The sequence below is a fragment of the Pestalotiopsis fici genome, assembly GCF_000516985.1.
Source record: "Pestalotiopsis fici W106-1 unplaced genomic scaffold PFICI_Scf_14, whole genome shotgun sequence".
In the NCBI taxonomy this organism is placed as follows: Eukaryota; Fungi; Ascomycota; class Sordariomycetes; order Amphisphaeriales; family Sporocadaceae; genus Pestalotiopsis; species Pestalotiopsis fici.
In genome coordinates, this window is record NW_006917104.1 from 93,046 (window position 1) to 107,502 (window position 14,457).

A 14,457-nucleotide genomic window follows, 5' to 3' on the forward strand; every position below is an offset into this window, starting at 1 on the left:
TCGTACGCGCTCGACAGTGACCAGTAACTCCCAGTAAACACATCAACCCATGGATTCACAGATACCCGAAAAACATGTCAACGTTCAACGGAATCGTGCACGAATTCCCCGACATTGCCATTGACTATTTCCGCACTGTCCCAGGCCGTCCTCCACCACTGGCATACTTTCTCAGTCATGTGCACAGTGACCACCTTGTCGGGCTCGAGTCGATCAAGTCTCCCTTTGTCTACTGCTCTGCCGCCACACGCGCCATCCTGCTTGAATTGGAGAAGCGCGCCAACCGTGTTGCTTGCGCAAATGGCCTACGAGAAGCGCCAGTCCGTACATATAAGCATCTCAAGACTGTCGTGAGGCCGATTCCTCTCGAGACGCCAGTCAGTATAGAGCTGCGACCTGGCAATGACATTCAGGTGACCTTGTTTGATGCCAACCATTGCCCTGGAGCTGTCATGTTTTGTAAGTCTCTTCATCGACAAATCAGCCAATCTGACTATTTCAGTGCTCGAAGGACATGGCAAGGCGGTGCTCTACACGGGCGACATCAGAAGCGAGCCGTGGTGGGTCAATAGTATCGCTAGAAATCCAAGTCTAGTGGAATACACGTCAGGACTCAAGACTTTGGATTGCATCTACCTGGACACGTCCATGCTTGATGACCTTGGTCTCCAAACCAAGGCTCAAGGCTTGCAACATCTCCTATCTCAAGTGGGTCGGTATCCCCAGGACACTGTCTTTTGCATGCAAGCATGGACTTATGGATATGAGGAAGTTTGGATTGCCTTGTCAAAGGCTCTTCAATCCAAGGTAAAGCCCCTACTCGATACATTTTCATCAACTCATGTAGTATAGATTCACGTTGATGAGTACAAGATGCGCGTTTATCAATCTCTAGTCAAGGAATCAGGCGACCCAGACTTTCCTTTGCTTTCTCACCACAGCAAGGAAGCCCCATACCTCGTCGGCTTTAGCAGCAACAAGAAGCAGTTTGAGGGTTGTTTGACTCGCGACGAAAACGTCCGCATACATTCGTGTGAAAAAGACACACCCTGTGCCATCATGGCTAGCAAGCCCATTGTTTGGATTCGGCCAATCGTGGCACATTTGCCAAATGGCGAGGATATCAGCGAGGTGGGCTTGGGAGGTGGGGGAGACGATCTAGAGCAGCAAGTAAATGTCGCTCAAATGGCGGCTGACAATATTGACTCGCTCTTGAAAATGCAAGTTGTGATCTCGCATCTGCTGGAGTTTCATCTAACTTGAATAGGATTACGGAATCTCGAGACCTGTCGACCGAGTCAAGGAAGCAAATCAAGTCTCTCTTGATGGCTCTTGTGAATGATAAGCATTCTCTGGATGAATCAATATCCAAAGACGTTGAAAACAAATTCGAGAGCATACTCTGGTCAATGATTCGGCTGGCTGATGAGCGCCGGCGACAAGATGATACAGGCCACCCACAGTCCGCCACATCTCTACCAACAAGAATCACCTTTCCATATGCAAGGCATTCGGCGTATCCTGAACTGCGGCATCTTATTGAGACGTTTCGGCCAAAGGATGTATGGCCCAACACTGTGGACTTGTCCAAATGGGCAGAGAGAGACACATCTATGCGCAGACTCTTCGGGACGTCTTGTTCAGGTACAGAATTTCGGCATGATCTCTTGGTTCATGATGCAATCCAAGAGCTGCGTCAAGAGCTGAGCCAAGAGCATGGCTTTTCCCAAGGCAATTCGGATACTCAGACCACATCCACACAGGGATTTTCAAGTCCATTCAAATCCAATGAACCACATGGAGAAAGTCAATATACAAGAGACTTGGGAGCGCGCCAGTCTGCAGACGTTGACGCGATGCCTGATGCCGACGAAGAGATTCCATTGACGCGAAAGCGCTCACTTGACGCCCTGTACTCGGACGGGGATACAACGCAAAACGACTCTCAATCTCAAGTACAAGGCAATGAGCCTCGCCGTCGGGCATTCCAATCCATGATTCAGAATTTAAACAACGACACATGGCAACCTATTCATTTGATATCAACCACGGATCACCACAGCGAGTTGGAGGCAGAATTGGGTCAACCATGAGCCATGACCACGGCAACAAATGGATTGCCAGTCTCTGATAGAGGTCAGCCTAAATACACGCTAATACATGCTATGAGAATTTCTTTTCAATCTTGACCAGCACAACGCCTTCGCTTGCTACGCCGTGCTGGTTCATGAGCTTGATGAATCGATATCCACTCCTCAGTCTATCAAGACGAATGCATGCCCATGCAGCCAAATCGTCTCTACCAATCTCGTCGTCTTTGAACAAGAAGCGCACAAATGCGAGCTCAGGTGTCACCCCTGGAACCTGCTTGAACTCGAGGACTTCACCCTTGTAATCGGGATCAATGCCCTTCATCGTCTTGGTCTTGGCCTTGTATTCGCCCTCCTTGGCCTTTCCAGACTGGTGAAGTTGAAGAGTATGATGAGGCTCCGTGTGGAGTTCAACCTTGAGATATGGTCTGAGCTTGGCAGGGTTGTGATCATCTTCTGGCAGAGGCAGGTTCTGTGCGGCGAGCACGGTAATATGCAAATCGCAGGTCTTGCCAGATATTTGCGATTGGCTTGGGGCCGTGATTATCTCGCCACTTGTGATGGGGGCAGGCTTTTCGTCGCTTGTTGCCAGTGGCTTTTTGCCACGATAGCCTTCGGGCTTGAGCACATAACCGCCGGTGCCTGCAAACATGCCTTCGTTGATCATCATTCCCTCGTCCCACTTTTGCCAGTTTAATGCGACAATTTGAATACCCTTTCTCCAAAACTCTGGAGGATCAAGATTAGAGGAACCAATACGCATGCCAGAGGGATACGTTCGCATCATGTAATTTTGATTGTGCTTGAACAGATCGGGGGCCTGCTTTTCGTGAACTTCCAGGACGCCATTTTCTGACAGGGAAAATATGTGAGATGGCATTTGCGCTTCCGGTTGACTGAGCGACTTGAACGAGACGCCGCGAGTGTAAATACCAAACTGACTGAGGGCGTCAATAATCTTGGAGGGCTTCTTCTTCTTCTTGGGAGCAGCAGCGCTCGTGGCTTGAGCCTCGGGGGGCAAGCGGGATTCGTCGGGTGCCGTGGTTCCTCCAGTGTGTCCGGGTGGCGCATACTTGACCTTGACCAGAATCTTGTGATGCAAATCACTTGGTGCTGGCAGGATCTTGGCGTCGGCAGGTGGTGGAGCCAGGAGAAAGTCAGACCAAACCTGGTTCATGATATTGACCATGGCTTCTTGCTGCTGTGCAGAACAATGAACCTCGAGACTGACAATGAGTGGCAGACTGGACACGGTAAAAGCATTATCCCGAATAGCCTCGCAGACTGAGCGAAAGGAAACCTCCTTGGTCAACGTATAGCCATGAAGTACCCTGGGCTCGACCGCGACGGCTTGCGGACCAGACACGGTAGGTTTGAGTGACGTGTCGGAGCCCTTGGCCTCGCCTTGTATCGAGACCGAGTCGGTGCTGGCCGTGTCTAGTTGCTTGTCGCTACTGGTATACTTTTCAAGCTTTCTGCCCAGCGATGTATTCTCCAGACGACTAGTGATTGATCCTGGAATCTTCTTGGCCAGCTGTTCCTTGCGACTGGCCTTTTTGATTGCCTTTTTCTCCGTGTACTCCTCATCACTGCTTTCACTGTCAGAAGTCTCAGAGTCAGAGTCGTCACCGTCCCAAACGTCAATCTCTATGCACCGACAGCCGCGAAGAAGAACATTCTTGTAGGCATCTGTACTGGAATCGCTATAGAGCTGGTTGCCCGTCAGATATGTATTGTGGCTTGAGCTGATAAAGTAGCTGCTCAGTGGCCAAGAGAAATCCTCATCCAGGGGCGGGGCCAGCGCGTCTGCGGCGGGAGAGGTCATGTATTGCAGAAACCCATTCAAGTCCAGCTCCTAATGATGAATCAGTATGGTTGGAGCATGAATCGTGATTGGCTTCACGTGAGACTTGTAGAGCAACGAACCTCCTTGGCCGCAATGTCTCCCGAGGGATCGTTGACCCTGTCGGCCTGGACATGGTGCAAAAAGGCAATGACTTGATCCTTGGTCCACGTCTTTCGAGTGCCAGCGTGCCGATTAAAGACCTGCTCGAGGTGTTTGAGCAGAGACGCATTTATATTCTTGATCCGGTGTTGCTCTCCACTAGGTTGACCGCCACCAGCTTGGTGAACAGCAGGAGGGGTAGCGGGGGTAGTGGCGTCAACCATCTTTGCTCGCTGGGAGAGATTCTTTGAGAGAAGATGCAAGTCAATCGCAAAAAAAGGAGTAAAGGGGAAAACAAGAAAAACAAGCTTGCAACGAGAGGACCGAAATCAAGATTCCCGACGCTATATGAACCAGAACCATTTCAAGGGGTCGCTGGCTTGTGTGTAACGCCTGGCGTGACCTATCCTATCCTCAATCGATCAAGCTTCAGGGACCCGCTGGCTGGTGCATATCAGCTGTACCTGGGTACGTACCCAAGCACTGCAAATGACCCACAATGACGAAGCCATCAATTCAGCTCTCAGCTTCAGGGTCGCTTAATGGTAGTTTGGACGCCTGTATGGGTCTCATTGGAGCCGTCATTAGTACTGTAAAAGTCACCACAAATCATTCGCGCACGTTGCTTTGCATTGATACCTACACCCAAGATCAAGTTGGTGTGATTCTGTGACATTTGGACCTCAAAACTGGTACCCATAGAGTCCCGCCAAAGTTGTTTCGTAAATACAGGCTTGGCACGAGCTGCAAATGAACAAGTACAATGTACATGTCGACAGAGAACAGCTTCAAGAAGAATGGCATACGAGCCAAGTAGTTCAGTTGTGCATCACTGTCAAAATATCATGCCAGATTTCTTACAATGCACCGAGATCATCTGGGCATCGCTTTGCGTCGTGGTGCCGCCACTTTTACGTGGCTTGTATCAACTGGACTGGCTGGCGCACAGCCCGTACCCCGCGACTCCAATGTACCAAACTGTCCCTCCACGTGAAAATTCAGGGCCGCCAGCTGATCCGAGACCCGTGGACTTGTGCAGATGGCACAATCTCATCTCACGGAAAAATGGACACGCTTCAATGAGCAGCAATGACGATTGATTCAGAATCAATACCCAGTCGAGTGTCATGCTTGAGCAGCAGTCAGGCCAATGGTTTCCATGCATCGCAACCCATGGCGACACCCAGAGATCTCCTTTTTTTTGTCTCATCTCATCACAATTTGTGCATCTTGAACCTGCCAGCAGACGGATCGATGCTCTCAGGCTTTCATTACCAAACATCCAAGCCGCTAGCCACAAGTCCAAGGTTTGCGCTTCACAAGCACAGCCATCTCCAGGAAGCTTGACAGACAAGTGTTTAGTCCCGGATCTTCAAGATCACTAGTGGTCCAACCATCATGGGCAGTTGATTAGATCCCACCATTTCCAATTTGAAAAACCAACGACGCAAACCTTGGCCGTTCAAAGTGAGATCAAACCCTCGACGGAGCAACATGTCGGTCCAGAGTCTATTCTTGGATCTCACATTTGCACATTACTGATTAGCTTTCTATTCTACCGGCCATTAACAGGCAATTTCGACCGACCGAGAGCATTTGCTCAGCCCTGTATCGAATATTGTATACTATGGCGTGTGTACACCGTGAACAAATCACTGTCAAAAACACCATGCGCCCAATACCGTAACAGTCAAGTTTGACTGCAAAAGACCAGTTGACGATACTTGAGGGAATTGTTCAAGAATGGCCCAGTGGCTTGTCAACAAAGTTCGAGCCGCTCTCAGAAATTCACACCCCAATGTCGAATAATTGCATTGTGATATTGGCGACATCTCTTATATCAGTCCGTTCTACAGCGTCCGAACCTCTGTAAAAGTCCAGACCTCTAACATGCGCCTAGGTTGGTTCATTCGGCTTGAGCCTCAACCCAAGTTTGTAGCGCATAGACGGTGCCGAATCGGTGCACTACTTTGTACTCATTGGTCAGACCAAGATTGCTTAGACGCTTCCAATTCGGGACAGAATAGAACGAATATAGCTCTAGTGCGCATGAGAGTTCATGAGGTTTACCAAGAAGGCATTGTAGCAAATGTTATAAGTCGTGCGGTGCACATCTGTCCATCCCATTCCTCTTGAAAGCAGAGAAACGCCCATAGCATGATTCTTGTACGGCATCTATACTTGAGCCATCACACTCATCTACACCATGAAGCCCTACACAATACTTGGCTGCATAGCAACAATGACCCTGGCGTATCCGGGTATGGACCGAGTTGTGCGCGAGATCAAGGCACGGGATTATGGAATAGAGAAAAGATCCCCGGAAATGATCGGTGATCTGATTGACGGCGCTTCAAGTGCAACCGGGTCCACCATCAAATCGATTTTGCAAGGAGAGTATGCTATTGCAAGGCGATCGACATATACGGCACCCGGCCCCATTGATTCTGACGAATGCAAAAAGGATACATGTTGTATTTGGAGCTATATTGCTTCTGACATGCAGAATGCTTTCCAAGACGGCAGTTCTTGTTCAGACTTGGCTCGTGGAGCAATTCGCCAAGGATTCCACGACGCTGCAACCTGGGACAAGGGCTCGTCCTATGGAGGAGCTGACGGTTCTTTGCTCCTTTCTGATGAATTGAGCCGCTCTGAGAATGCGGGCCTGGAATCAATTGGCGACCAAACGAAATCATGGTTTCAAAAATACCGAGACCACAACATCACCATGGCCGACCTCATCCAGGCAGCGGCCATTGTGGGAGTGGTATCTTGTCCGGGAGGACCCAGAATACGTCTTTTTGTCGGTCGCCAGGATAATAGCCAAGCTGGTCCAACTGGAATGCTCCCATCTGCTTTTGCGGATGCGCAGTCCTTGATTGACCTCTTTGCCGCCAAGACCTTTTCCGCCGACGACCTGGTTGCCCTCGTAGGAGCACATACTGTCGCCAAGCAAAGCACTGTGGATGCTTCTCGTTCTGGTGCATCTGAAGACTCGACTCCAGGAACGTGGGATAACAAAATTTACTCCGAGACCTTGGATTCGGGCAACAAATCCATTCTCACCTTTCCTAGCGACAAGAACCTTGCAACGTATAGCCAAACATCAAGTCAATGGAACACCTTTGCCTGCACAAATGGTCAATCATTATGGGCAAATGCAAGTATCCTGTTTGGTATTTTTCAAGCTCTGCTAACTTTGCTCTAGTCCTTTGCTTCTGCCTACTTTCGAATGAGCCTTTTGGGTGTGAATAACCTCAATTCCTTGACAGAATGTTCGGAAATCGTTCCCTTGACACGATAGACCAGTCAAAATTTGAAATTCAAGATAGATGAGCGAAATCAATTTGTTCGTTTGCCTGCGCGAGGTGCCATTGTAGAGTTTACTTGGACTATGCACGTGCACATATATTCATCACATTTAGCCACAACACGGTCTTCTTTGGCAATGATATCTCTTGTAAAAGAGGCCTCGACACTATTGTGGTCGTCAGCAGGGCGTTTCTGCAATGTCGAGCTACTTGACTTGAGCAACGACAATTCATAAAAATAGACAGTCTCCGGCGAATGACTACATGCCACCCAAAGTGGCATCATCATTGGCGAATCTCATTCACTTGCAACGCATGTCATTGCACTGGGTGGCTCGTTCATGCCATCAATAACACCCAGATACAAAAGGTCAAGGATTCCGTCATCTACTACTGCCGACCTTGGCACCTTTCAGCCTGCCATGAGACAATGCTCCTCAACTTCATGACTTGTCGCCAAAGACGGCGCCACATACTGATTACGGTTGCCTAGAGGGCAAACTATTGAAAACTCTCAAATCGCGCGGCGAATAGCTCAAGTCACCTTATCAATAATTACAAAAGATGCAAAAAGGAAGAGAAAAGAAAAGAAGAAGAGGGGAAAAGAGAGGGAAAAATCATTATATTTAGTGCTCCCTTATATAATTAAGCAGAGCACTTTCCATTTGTGGCTGCATGACGGAATTTGACTCGCCTAGAGTATCACAACAGACAAGGTGCAGTGTGGCCCCTATAGCCGTTTTCATTGACAGCTCCCTTCTCGGACATGTGGGGGCGGAGCCGGGCTGCAACCGCGGCAGACAAGCCGAGAAAGGCAATCTGGGGTAGGCCCACTCTCGAATCTCGAACCGACGCAGACATCCGAGAGGACTCCACGATGCACAGTGAGACCTAGATGGCATGATGGGTATGCACCGAACCGAGATTGATCTTGCAATTGCGAGTAATTCATTGTATGATCGAACGATTTCTGGGTTGAAAAGTCATGCCAGACACTCCACCATATAGCCCAACCGCGTCAAATGCGCCGGGTGACGGCTACAGACGCAAACGGATCCGTCTTTCACTGGCCTGCAACCAGGTTTGTCGTCTTGAGAATCATTGGATTGGGCTCTAGTAACCATTTACATGTCAGTGCCGAAAGCGCAAAGTGCGATGCGACACGACGCTGCCAAAATGTCGCAACTGCATTCTGCGCAATGAGCACTGCGAGACTACAGATCCACGAAATCCTGGCAAGGGGCCAAGTCTGCGGACTCTAGCTGTCAAGGATGGACAGGATCAATCGCTACACTTGGAGACCGGCCGACTTGAGCCCAACAACACGGTTGTGAGGACAAGTCCAGGTGCCGGCACGCCTCCAGAGTCATCTGGCAACTCGGACTTGTCGCCTCGTTCTCAGGGGATGGGGGTAGCATCCAGAGGCAAAGGTCCTTCCTGGCTTGAACGAGCGTATCAAGAAAACACTGCGAGTCACGAAAATAGACAGATACCAGTATCGACGCCAGATCTCGTGGTGAACACGGATGAAACGGCTCACCGAGTCAAGGTGTGTGATTTCCTCCGGCTCTTGGACTTTTCGGCTGACACAATTTCAGTATCTTGGTGGAAGCAGTGTTCAATGTCTTTGTAGATTCGTAGATATTCATCTCGCTCACAAGGGATTGGAACCAGCCAGCTCACGCTTCAAGCATGGCATGAGCCAGAGTGAGGAGATTGCCCTGGCGCTGTTTCCTTCACTCCCAGACCTCCCCCCTCCAGAAGAGCTCAATTCCTATCTTGATTGCTTCTTTGATCGCGTCTGGCCATTGTTTCCAATAGTCGATCGTAATGTACTTCAGTCGGATCTGGACCATTTGTGGGACCCGCGCATGGCACAACTAGGGCCCCTTTCAAGTCGTGTGAGTCCCAGCCAGGTACCATCACTGGTCATCATTTATGCAATCATTAGCATTGGGGCAGACGAGATGAACACACGGACCTCGGAGACCAGCACCAGATACCTTGCGGCAGCATACTCGCTTTATGCGCATCTTGTTGCAACTCCTTACATTGCCAGTGTCCAGGCTCTCACTCTCATGGCGCTGGCACTGAGAGGACAAGTCAAAGATGGGCAGGCCTGGCACCTGATAGGCCAAGCCGTTCGAATAGCACATTCGATCGGTCTTCACAAGCCTGCAATTCGCCGCAATCATGACGGGTCGGGAAATGGTGTCACTGGGGATGAAAATACGCATCCATCACTGTTTGGTCGCATTTGGTGGTCACTATACAGTCTGGAAAAGCTTACCCAGCTAGAGAGTGGGCGTCCGTCCATTATTGACGACCGAGACGAGGACCAAGCACCGTCGACATGTCTGCCCATGTCTGGATCTCAGTCAGACTACTTTACAGCATGGGTTTCGCTCGCTCGCATCATGGGTCAGATCTCGGAATTCATCTATTCAAAAAGACCCGCGAGCTCGCTAGATCTCTTTACCAAGCTGGCGACACTAGACACTGCGCTTGTGGAATGGGACAGGTCACTGTCGGATAATTTGAAGCTGGGCCAAAACGTTGGGGCGATTCGAGAAGAAGTCAACAGCCAGCAACATCTTGCCAGCTTTCTCTCCTTGCAATTCTATTATGTAAGTCTACACCCTTGGTACCGGAAAGCTGGCTCTGACCATATCGTAGGCACACATAACCTTGTTGCGCCCAGCAGTAATCTTTCCACACAGCAGCTACAGAACAGAATTGTCTAGGCACGTTGCAGTTCTCCCATCCTACTCGAGAATTGTCAATGGAGCAGCCATTTGTGCTTCAGCGGCACGTGCAACTGTGACGCAAATGCTCAATCTTGCCGATCAGGGGGTCCGTTCCGTCATACTAGGAGCCACGCCACTATATCTTGCAGCGGTAGTACTAGCATTGAGCATTCTTCGACAGCCGGCTCGCCGACTTGCACGAGCTGATCTTGAGCTTTTGAATCTGGCAACGGAGCAGGTGGAAGACTATTTCTCTAGGTGGATTCCCAACAAGGAATTCATTCGAGGCTGTTCACTTTTGCGTGAACAAGTCAGTGTTGCATTTCACCAATTTTCTGCCGAACCCCGGCTTGGAGCAACTCAAAAGGCTCGAGACTCGTCAACAGTGCCAATGGACAGGCCAGATGATGCAGATGCGGCAATCTCAAACACTGTTCAAGCGCAACCAGATGATTGGCCAGAGGAACTATTTGAAGGGCTTCAATTTGATGAACTCTGGGATATAATGGGCTCGGACTTTTTAATGGGAAATGGTCAAATATCCATATAGCCCATTCTAGGTATACAGGACTTGCAAGCCATTAGTAGCGCATAATTATTTTGCTTGTTGAATGTGATGAGTCCCCTACGCCACAATCCGAATCGCGGTTGGGTTGGAGAAGCTCAAGTGCGGGGGATTCCAACCTCTTAGTGTTTGGTTCAATAGTCCCAAACTTACCAGACCGACTCGGTTCGGTTCGGTTCGGATCAGCCATCTACCCCCGAAATGTATATCCATTGAGACTCTTTTATACTCTAATCTCGACAAGGACCCCTGATTACCCCAAAAGGACTTGACAAAAGTAATCAACTCCATATCATTGTCCATCATTATTCAATACGCAGTCTTAATCGAAACAGTCGCAGACAACATGGGTAGCCTCGGAGAAGAAACTAGCAGCATCGTCATTGTGGGTGGTGGTATTGGTGGTTTAGCAACTGCAAGTCCATGAAGTGATTCTCAACATTTCAGTCAATCTAATATGAATACAGGCCATAGCCCTACGTGCGCCAAATCGGAAAATCACCATACTAGAGCGCTCGCGTATGCTCCGAGAGACGGGAGCTCTCATCTCATTGCAACCGAATGCGAGCAAGATTGTCAGTTCGTGGGGCATTGATACGTTTCTGGCATCATGCAAGCCCATGGTCGACAAGGCATTCAGGCTCTTTGATATCAGCGGCAAACTTGTAAATGAAGTCAAGTTGAATACCTCCATGTTTGGCGCGGACCGGATCGTCTATCACAGACAAGATCTTCACAGTGCTCTCTTGTCGGCTGCCACCTCGACGCAACTATCTGGCCATGCAGTCGAGGTTCGCACTGGAACCAAAGTTGTCTCGTGTGACCCCAAAGCGGGCATTGTCACGATAGAGACTGGCGAGAATCTCCAAGCTGACGTGATTATTGGCGCTGACGGAATACACTCTGTAATCCGGACTGCGGTATTGGGCGAGGAGCAAGGTGCAATCCCAACCGGTATCTCGGCTTACCGCATGTTGTTACCCGCCGACTTGTTAAAAGGCATTGATATCCCTCTCGACATTCTGGACCCAGCAGACCCAGTGACGACAATGGTCGTAGGACACGACAGAAGGGTCATAATGGGACCAGGGCGAGGAGCAGAAATGTTTGGCATTGTTGCATTGGTGCCAGATGAAAAGGGTCGTGAAAAGTCAACCACCGATTCCTGGGTTGCCGAGGGCTCGACCGAGGCACTTGTCGAGGTATTCGCAGACTTTCCGGGATGGATGCTCGACATTTTCAAGCGTGCCCCTGACGTGGCATTGTGGCAGCTGCGAGACATTGACCCCTTGCCTCGCTGGGTTCGGGGTCGTGCCATACTGATTGGTGATGCGGCGCATGCAATGTTGCCAACGCAGGGTCAAGGTGCGTCGCAGAGCATCGAGGATGCTGAAGCATTACAGGCTTTCCTTGCCGACCTACCCGCACGCCCGACGGGCGACCAAGTCGAGCGTGTATTGAACACTGTATTCGAAGCGCGGTTTGATCGTGCCAGCCTGATTCAGAGGTACAGTCGCCAACAGGCACGTCCAGGCACGGATGCAAAGTCAAATACTGTCAAGCTGGACCCAGCCGAATTCATGAAGTATAACTGCGATTATCAAGGCGCCAAGGATTGGTTGTCGAAAAGTGCAGCAAAGTAGGGGATGACGAGAAATTAGCCATTAGTTTTATATGTTGCCATGTTGAGCTTACTCAATCGCGCACGAGATATAAATGTACATCTTGTTCTCTTATTAATCACTCTACAAGAGCCCAACCGTTGCTTGTGCGGCTTCTTTCAACCTGTGGCGTGCTGCCTCAATGTCGCTCAATGACGGTGGTAGACCAGTCAGGCTGCGAGGTGCAGGCTGACCCAATGACTTTGCTTGGAGCAGATCCTTGAGCAGCTGAGCCGCAGCAATATACCCATCGGCCGAGTTGATCAGCCTGTCCATGCTCTCACGCTCGGCGTCATCAGGTAGGACTGGTACCATTGTAGCATTTGTAAAATTCATGGAAGCTTCGACTGGTGCGGGGGCTGTCGGTTCCTCTTCACTCGCTTCATCCTCCTCATCATCGTCGTCGTCTTGCTCAAATAGTGGTGCGTAGCCATGTTGACCATTATCCATAATCTCATTGTCAACGTCTTCCAAAGTAGTGACGCCATCCATGGGCTGGTATTCTGCATCTTGGTCGCTGGACTCGCTTTCGTTCCCTGACATGACAAAGGTGTTGTTGCCAGATACGCGACCAGAACGGAGTGTTCGTGGTGCCAAAGATATATCCGCCGTAATCTCGTCGTCATCATTATCGCTGGAATCCGCATCATTGCCATTTGCAACATCTGGGTGCGCCGCGAAAGCATCTTGGCCGCCAGCTGGCGGATTCCCGGATTTTCTCGTTCGTCTACGTGTAGGCAGCTTGGACTTGGGTTCCTTGGGTTTCGGTGCGTCGTCGCCCATGAGTTCATACGCAGCATCACGCCGCATCTGCTGTATCGCCGGCTCGTCCATCTTGTTCTTGACCCATTCATCGGGGTTTTCGAGTCCAAGCTCTTTGGCATAGGACTGAAATTCCTCTAGCTGTAGTCGCCGTGCCTTGCGACGGGACAGGTATCGTCTGTTCTTGAGACGCGATTCTTCGGTTCCTCGAAGTTGCCATATTGTCTGGAGACGGGCAATCGTACTTGATCCCTTCTTGAGGGCCATGCCACGCCTCGTCATGATCTGGGCAATCTCCTCGGAGCTGAGCCCTTGCTGGGTCATGCGAGTAATGTCCGACTTTGATCTGGACTGCCATATTTGTTTACTGCTGATGCGCTCTTCTTTGGGCTTGGGCGGCTTTGATTGTTTTCGGACAGCCTGCGAAATTCAACGTTAGCAAAGCCCGCAATGGTCAAATCCAACTTGTCATTCAACCCAAGCACTGAATGAATGGCGCATACCCGCTTTCGAAACCCCCAGAGTATTCTCCATCGACCGACACTCTTGGAAGTGACCTGGGCGCCTTGAGCAATGAGCGCATCTGCAATTTGCTCGCAACTTTCGCCATTTCGAGTGCGTTCTTCGACTTGGGCTCGGAAATCCTCGGCATTCACGCGTCGCTTCTTTCCATTCCCATCAACTTGATAGACTGCCGACGTACGCCCAAACCCCTTGGGACCGCCGACGGCCGACGTCTCGCCGACTAAAGGGGTTTCATCGTGACCGCTTGTATCGAGACTGTGGCTGCCAGCTTGATTGCTTTGTTGTGAGACCGGGGCTGGAGCCGGAGTCGGTATCGGAACGGGAGTCTGGGCAACTAGCGGAGGTTGGCCCCCATGGCGAGTAGGATTGTATTGAATGGGAGGATGGTGTTGGGTCTGACTCTGATGGAGATGATGCCCAGCATACGGCGTTGGTGCCCCAAAGGTCGGTGGTGGATAGCTTGGAAGTGGTATGGGAGTGTATTGCTGAGGAGTATAATAGTCTGGCACGTTTGACCTAAGGTGATCCATCCTGGCCCGGCAGCGCAATCAAGTTGCTGGCACCACGGGTCTATTATCTCACTGGTATCCAGACGTCAAAGTTGGCGTCTGGATGGGGCAGGCTCTGGCCTACAATGCTGCCTACTACGGACGTACCTGTAGCGCTAGTCCAAATTGATACTAACCTTAGTAGTGCTTCCCATGCATGCCGAGTATAAATCTCATGACTTGATTTGGATACACTTTTACTTTTCAAGCCTGGAGCAATGTGCCATTCAATGAGGACGAAATGAATTATTTTCCTTTCCACGTTGCTCAACAAATGTCATATCATCTCTACATCTTGACCAA

At 50.1% G+C, this 14,457-nt stretch overlaps 7 protein-coding genes across 7 annotated transcripts; 5 read left to right on the top strand and 2 right to left on the bottom strand.

The window, feature by feature from the left end:
- Positions 1 to 74: 74 nt before the first annotated feature.
- Positions 75 to 1,263, top strand: PFICI_14851 (uncharacterized protein; the record flags this gene model as incomplete). Its single annotated transcript, XM_007843432.1, has 3 exons — positions 75 to 459; positions 503 to 807; positions 853 to 1,263. The coding sequence occupies 3 exons, from the start codon at positions 75 to 77 to the stop codon at positions 1,261 to 1,263; spliced, it is 1,101 nt and encodes a 366-aa protein (XP_007841623.1).
- Positions 1,264 to 1,325: 62 nt separating this feature from the next.
- On the top strand, positions 1,326 to 2,093 carry PFICI_14852 (uncharacterized protein; the record flags this gene model as incomplete). Its single annotated transcript, XM_007843433.1, has 1 exon — positions 1,326 to 2,093. The coding sequence occupies one exon, from the start codon at positions 1,326 to 1,328 to the stop codon at positions 2,091 to 2,093; it is 768 nt and encodes a 255-aa protein (XP_007841624.1).
- Positions 2,094 to 2,163: 70 nt separating this feature from the next.
- On the bottom strand, positions 2,164 to 4,259 carry PFICI_14853 (uncharacterized protein; the record flags this gene model as incomplete). Its single annotated transcript, XM_007843434.1, has 2 exons — positions 2,164 to 3,945; positions 4,017 to 4,259. The coding sequence occupies 2 exons, from the start codon at positions 4,257 to 4,259 to the stop codon at positions 2,164 to 2,166; spliced, it is 2,025 nt and encodes a 674-aa protein (XP_007841625.1).
- Positions 4,260 to 6,241: 1,982 nt separating this feature from the next.
- On the top strand, positions 6,242 to 7,243 carry PFICI_14854 (uncharacterized protein; the record flags this gene model as incomplete). The annotated part of the gene is made up of 1 exon (XM_007843435.1): positions 6,242 to 7,243. The coding sequence occupies one exon, from the start codon at positions 6,242 to 6,244 to the stop codon at positions 7,241 to 7,243; it is 1,002 nt and encodes a 333-aa protein (XP_007841626.1).
- Positions 7,244 to 8,331: 1,088 nt separating this feature from the next.
- Positions 8,332 to 10,643, top strand: PFICI_14855 (uncharacterized protein; the record flags this gene model as incomplete). Its single annotated transcript, XM_007843436.1, has 4 exons — positions 8,332 to 8,427; positions 8,482 to 8,895; positions 8,945 to 9,973; positions 10,023 to 10,643. 4 exons carry the CDS (start codon positions 8,332 to 8,334, stop codon positions 10,641 to 10,643), a joined length of 2,160 nt encoding a protein of 719 aa, XP_007841627.1.
- A 361-nt stretch (positions 10,644 to 11,004) lies between these two features.
- Positions 11,005 to 12,301, top strand: PFICI_14856 (uncharacterized protein; the record flags this gene model as incomplete). The annotated part of the gene is made up of 2 exons (XM_007843437.1): positions 11,005 to 11,043; positions 11,126 to 12,301. The coding sequence occupies 2 exons, from the start codon at positions 11,005 to 11,007 to the stop codon at positions 12,299 to 12,301; spliced, it is 1,215 nt and encodes a 404-aa protein (XP_007841628.1).
- Positions 12,302 to 12,403: 102 nt separating this feature from the next.
- PFICI_14857 (uncharacterized protein) lies at positions 12,404 to 14,136 on the bottom strand (the record flags this gene model as incomplete). Its single annotated transcript, XM_007843438.1, has 2 exons — positions 12,404 to 13,501; positions 13,585 to 14,136. The coding sequence occupies 2 exons, from the start codon at positions 14,134 to 14,136 to the stop codon at positions 12,404 to 12,406; spliced, it is 1,650 nt and encodes a 549-aa protein (XP_007841629.1).
- Positions 14,137 to 14,457: the final 321 nt, after the last annotated feature.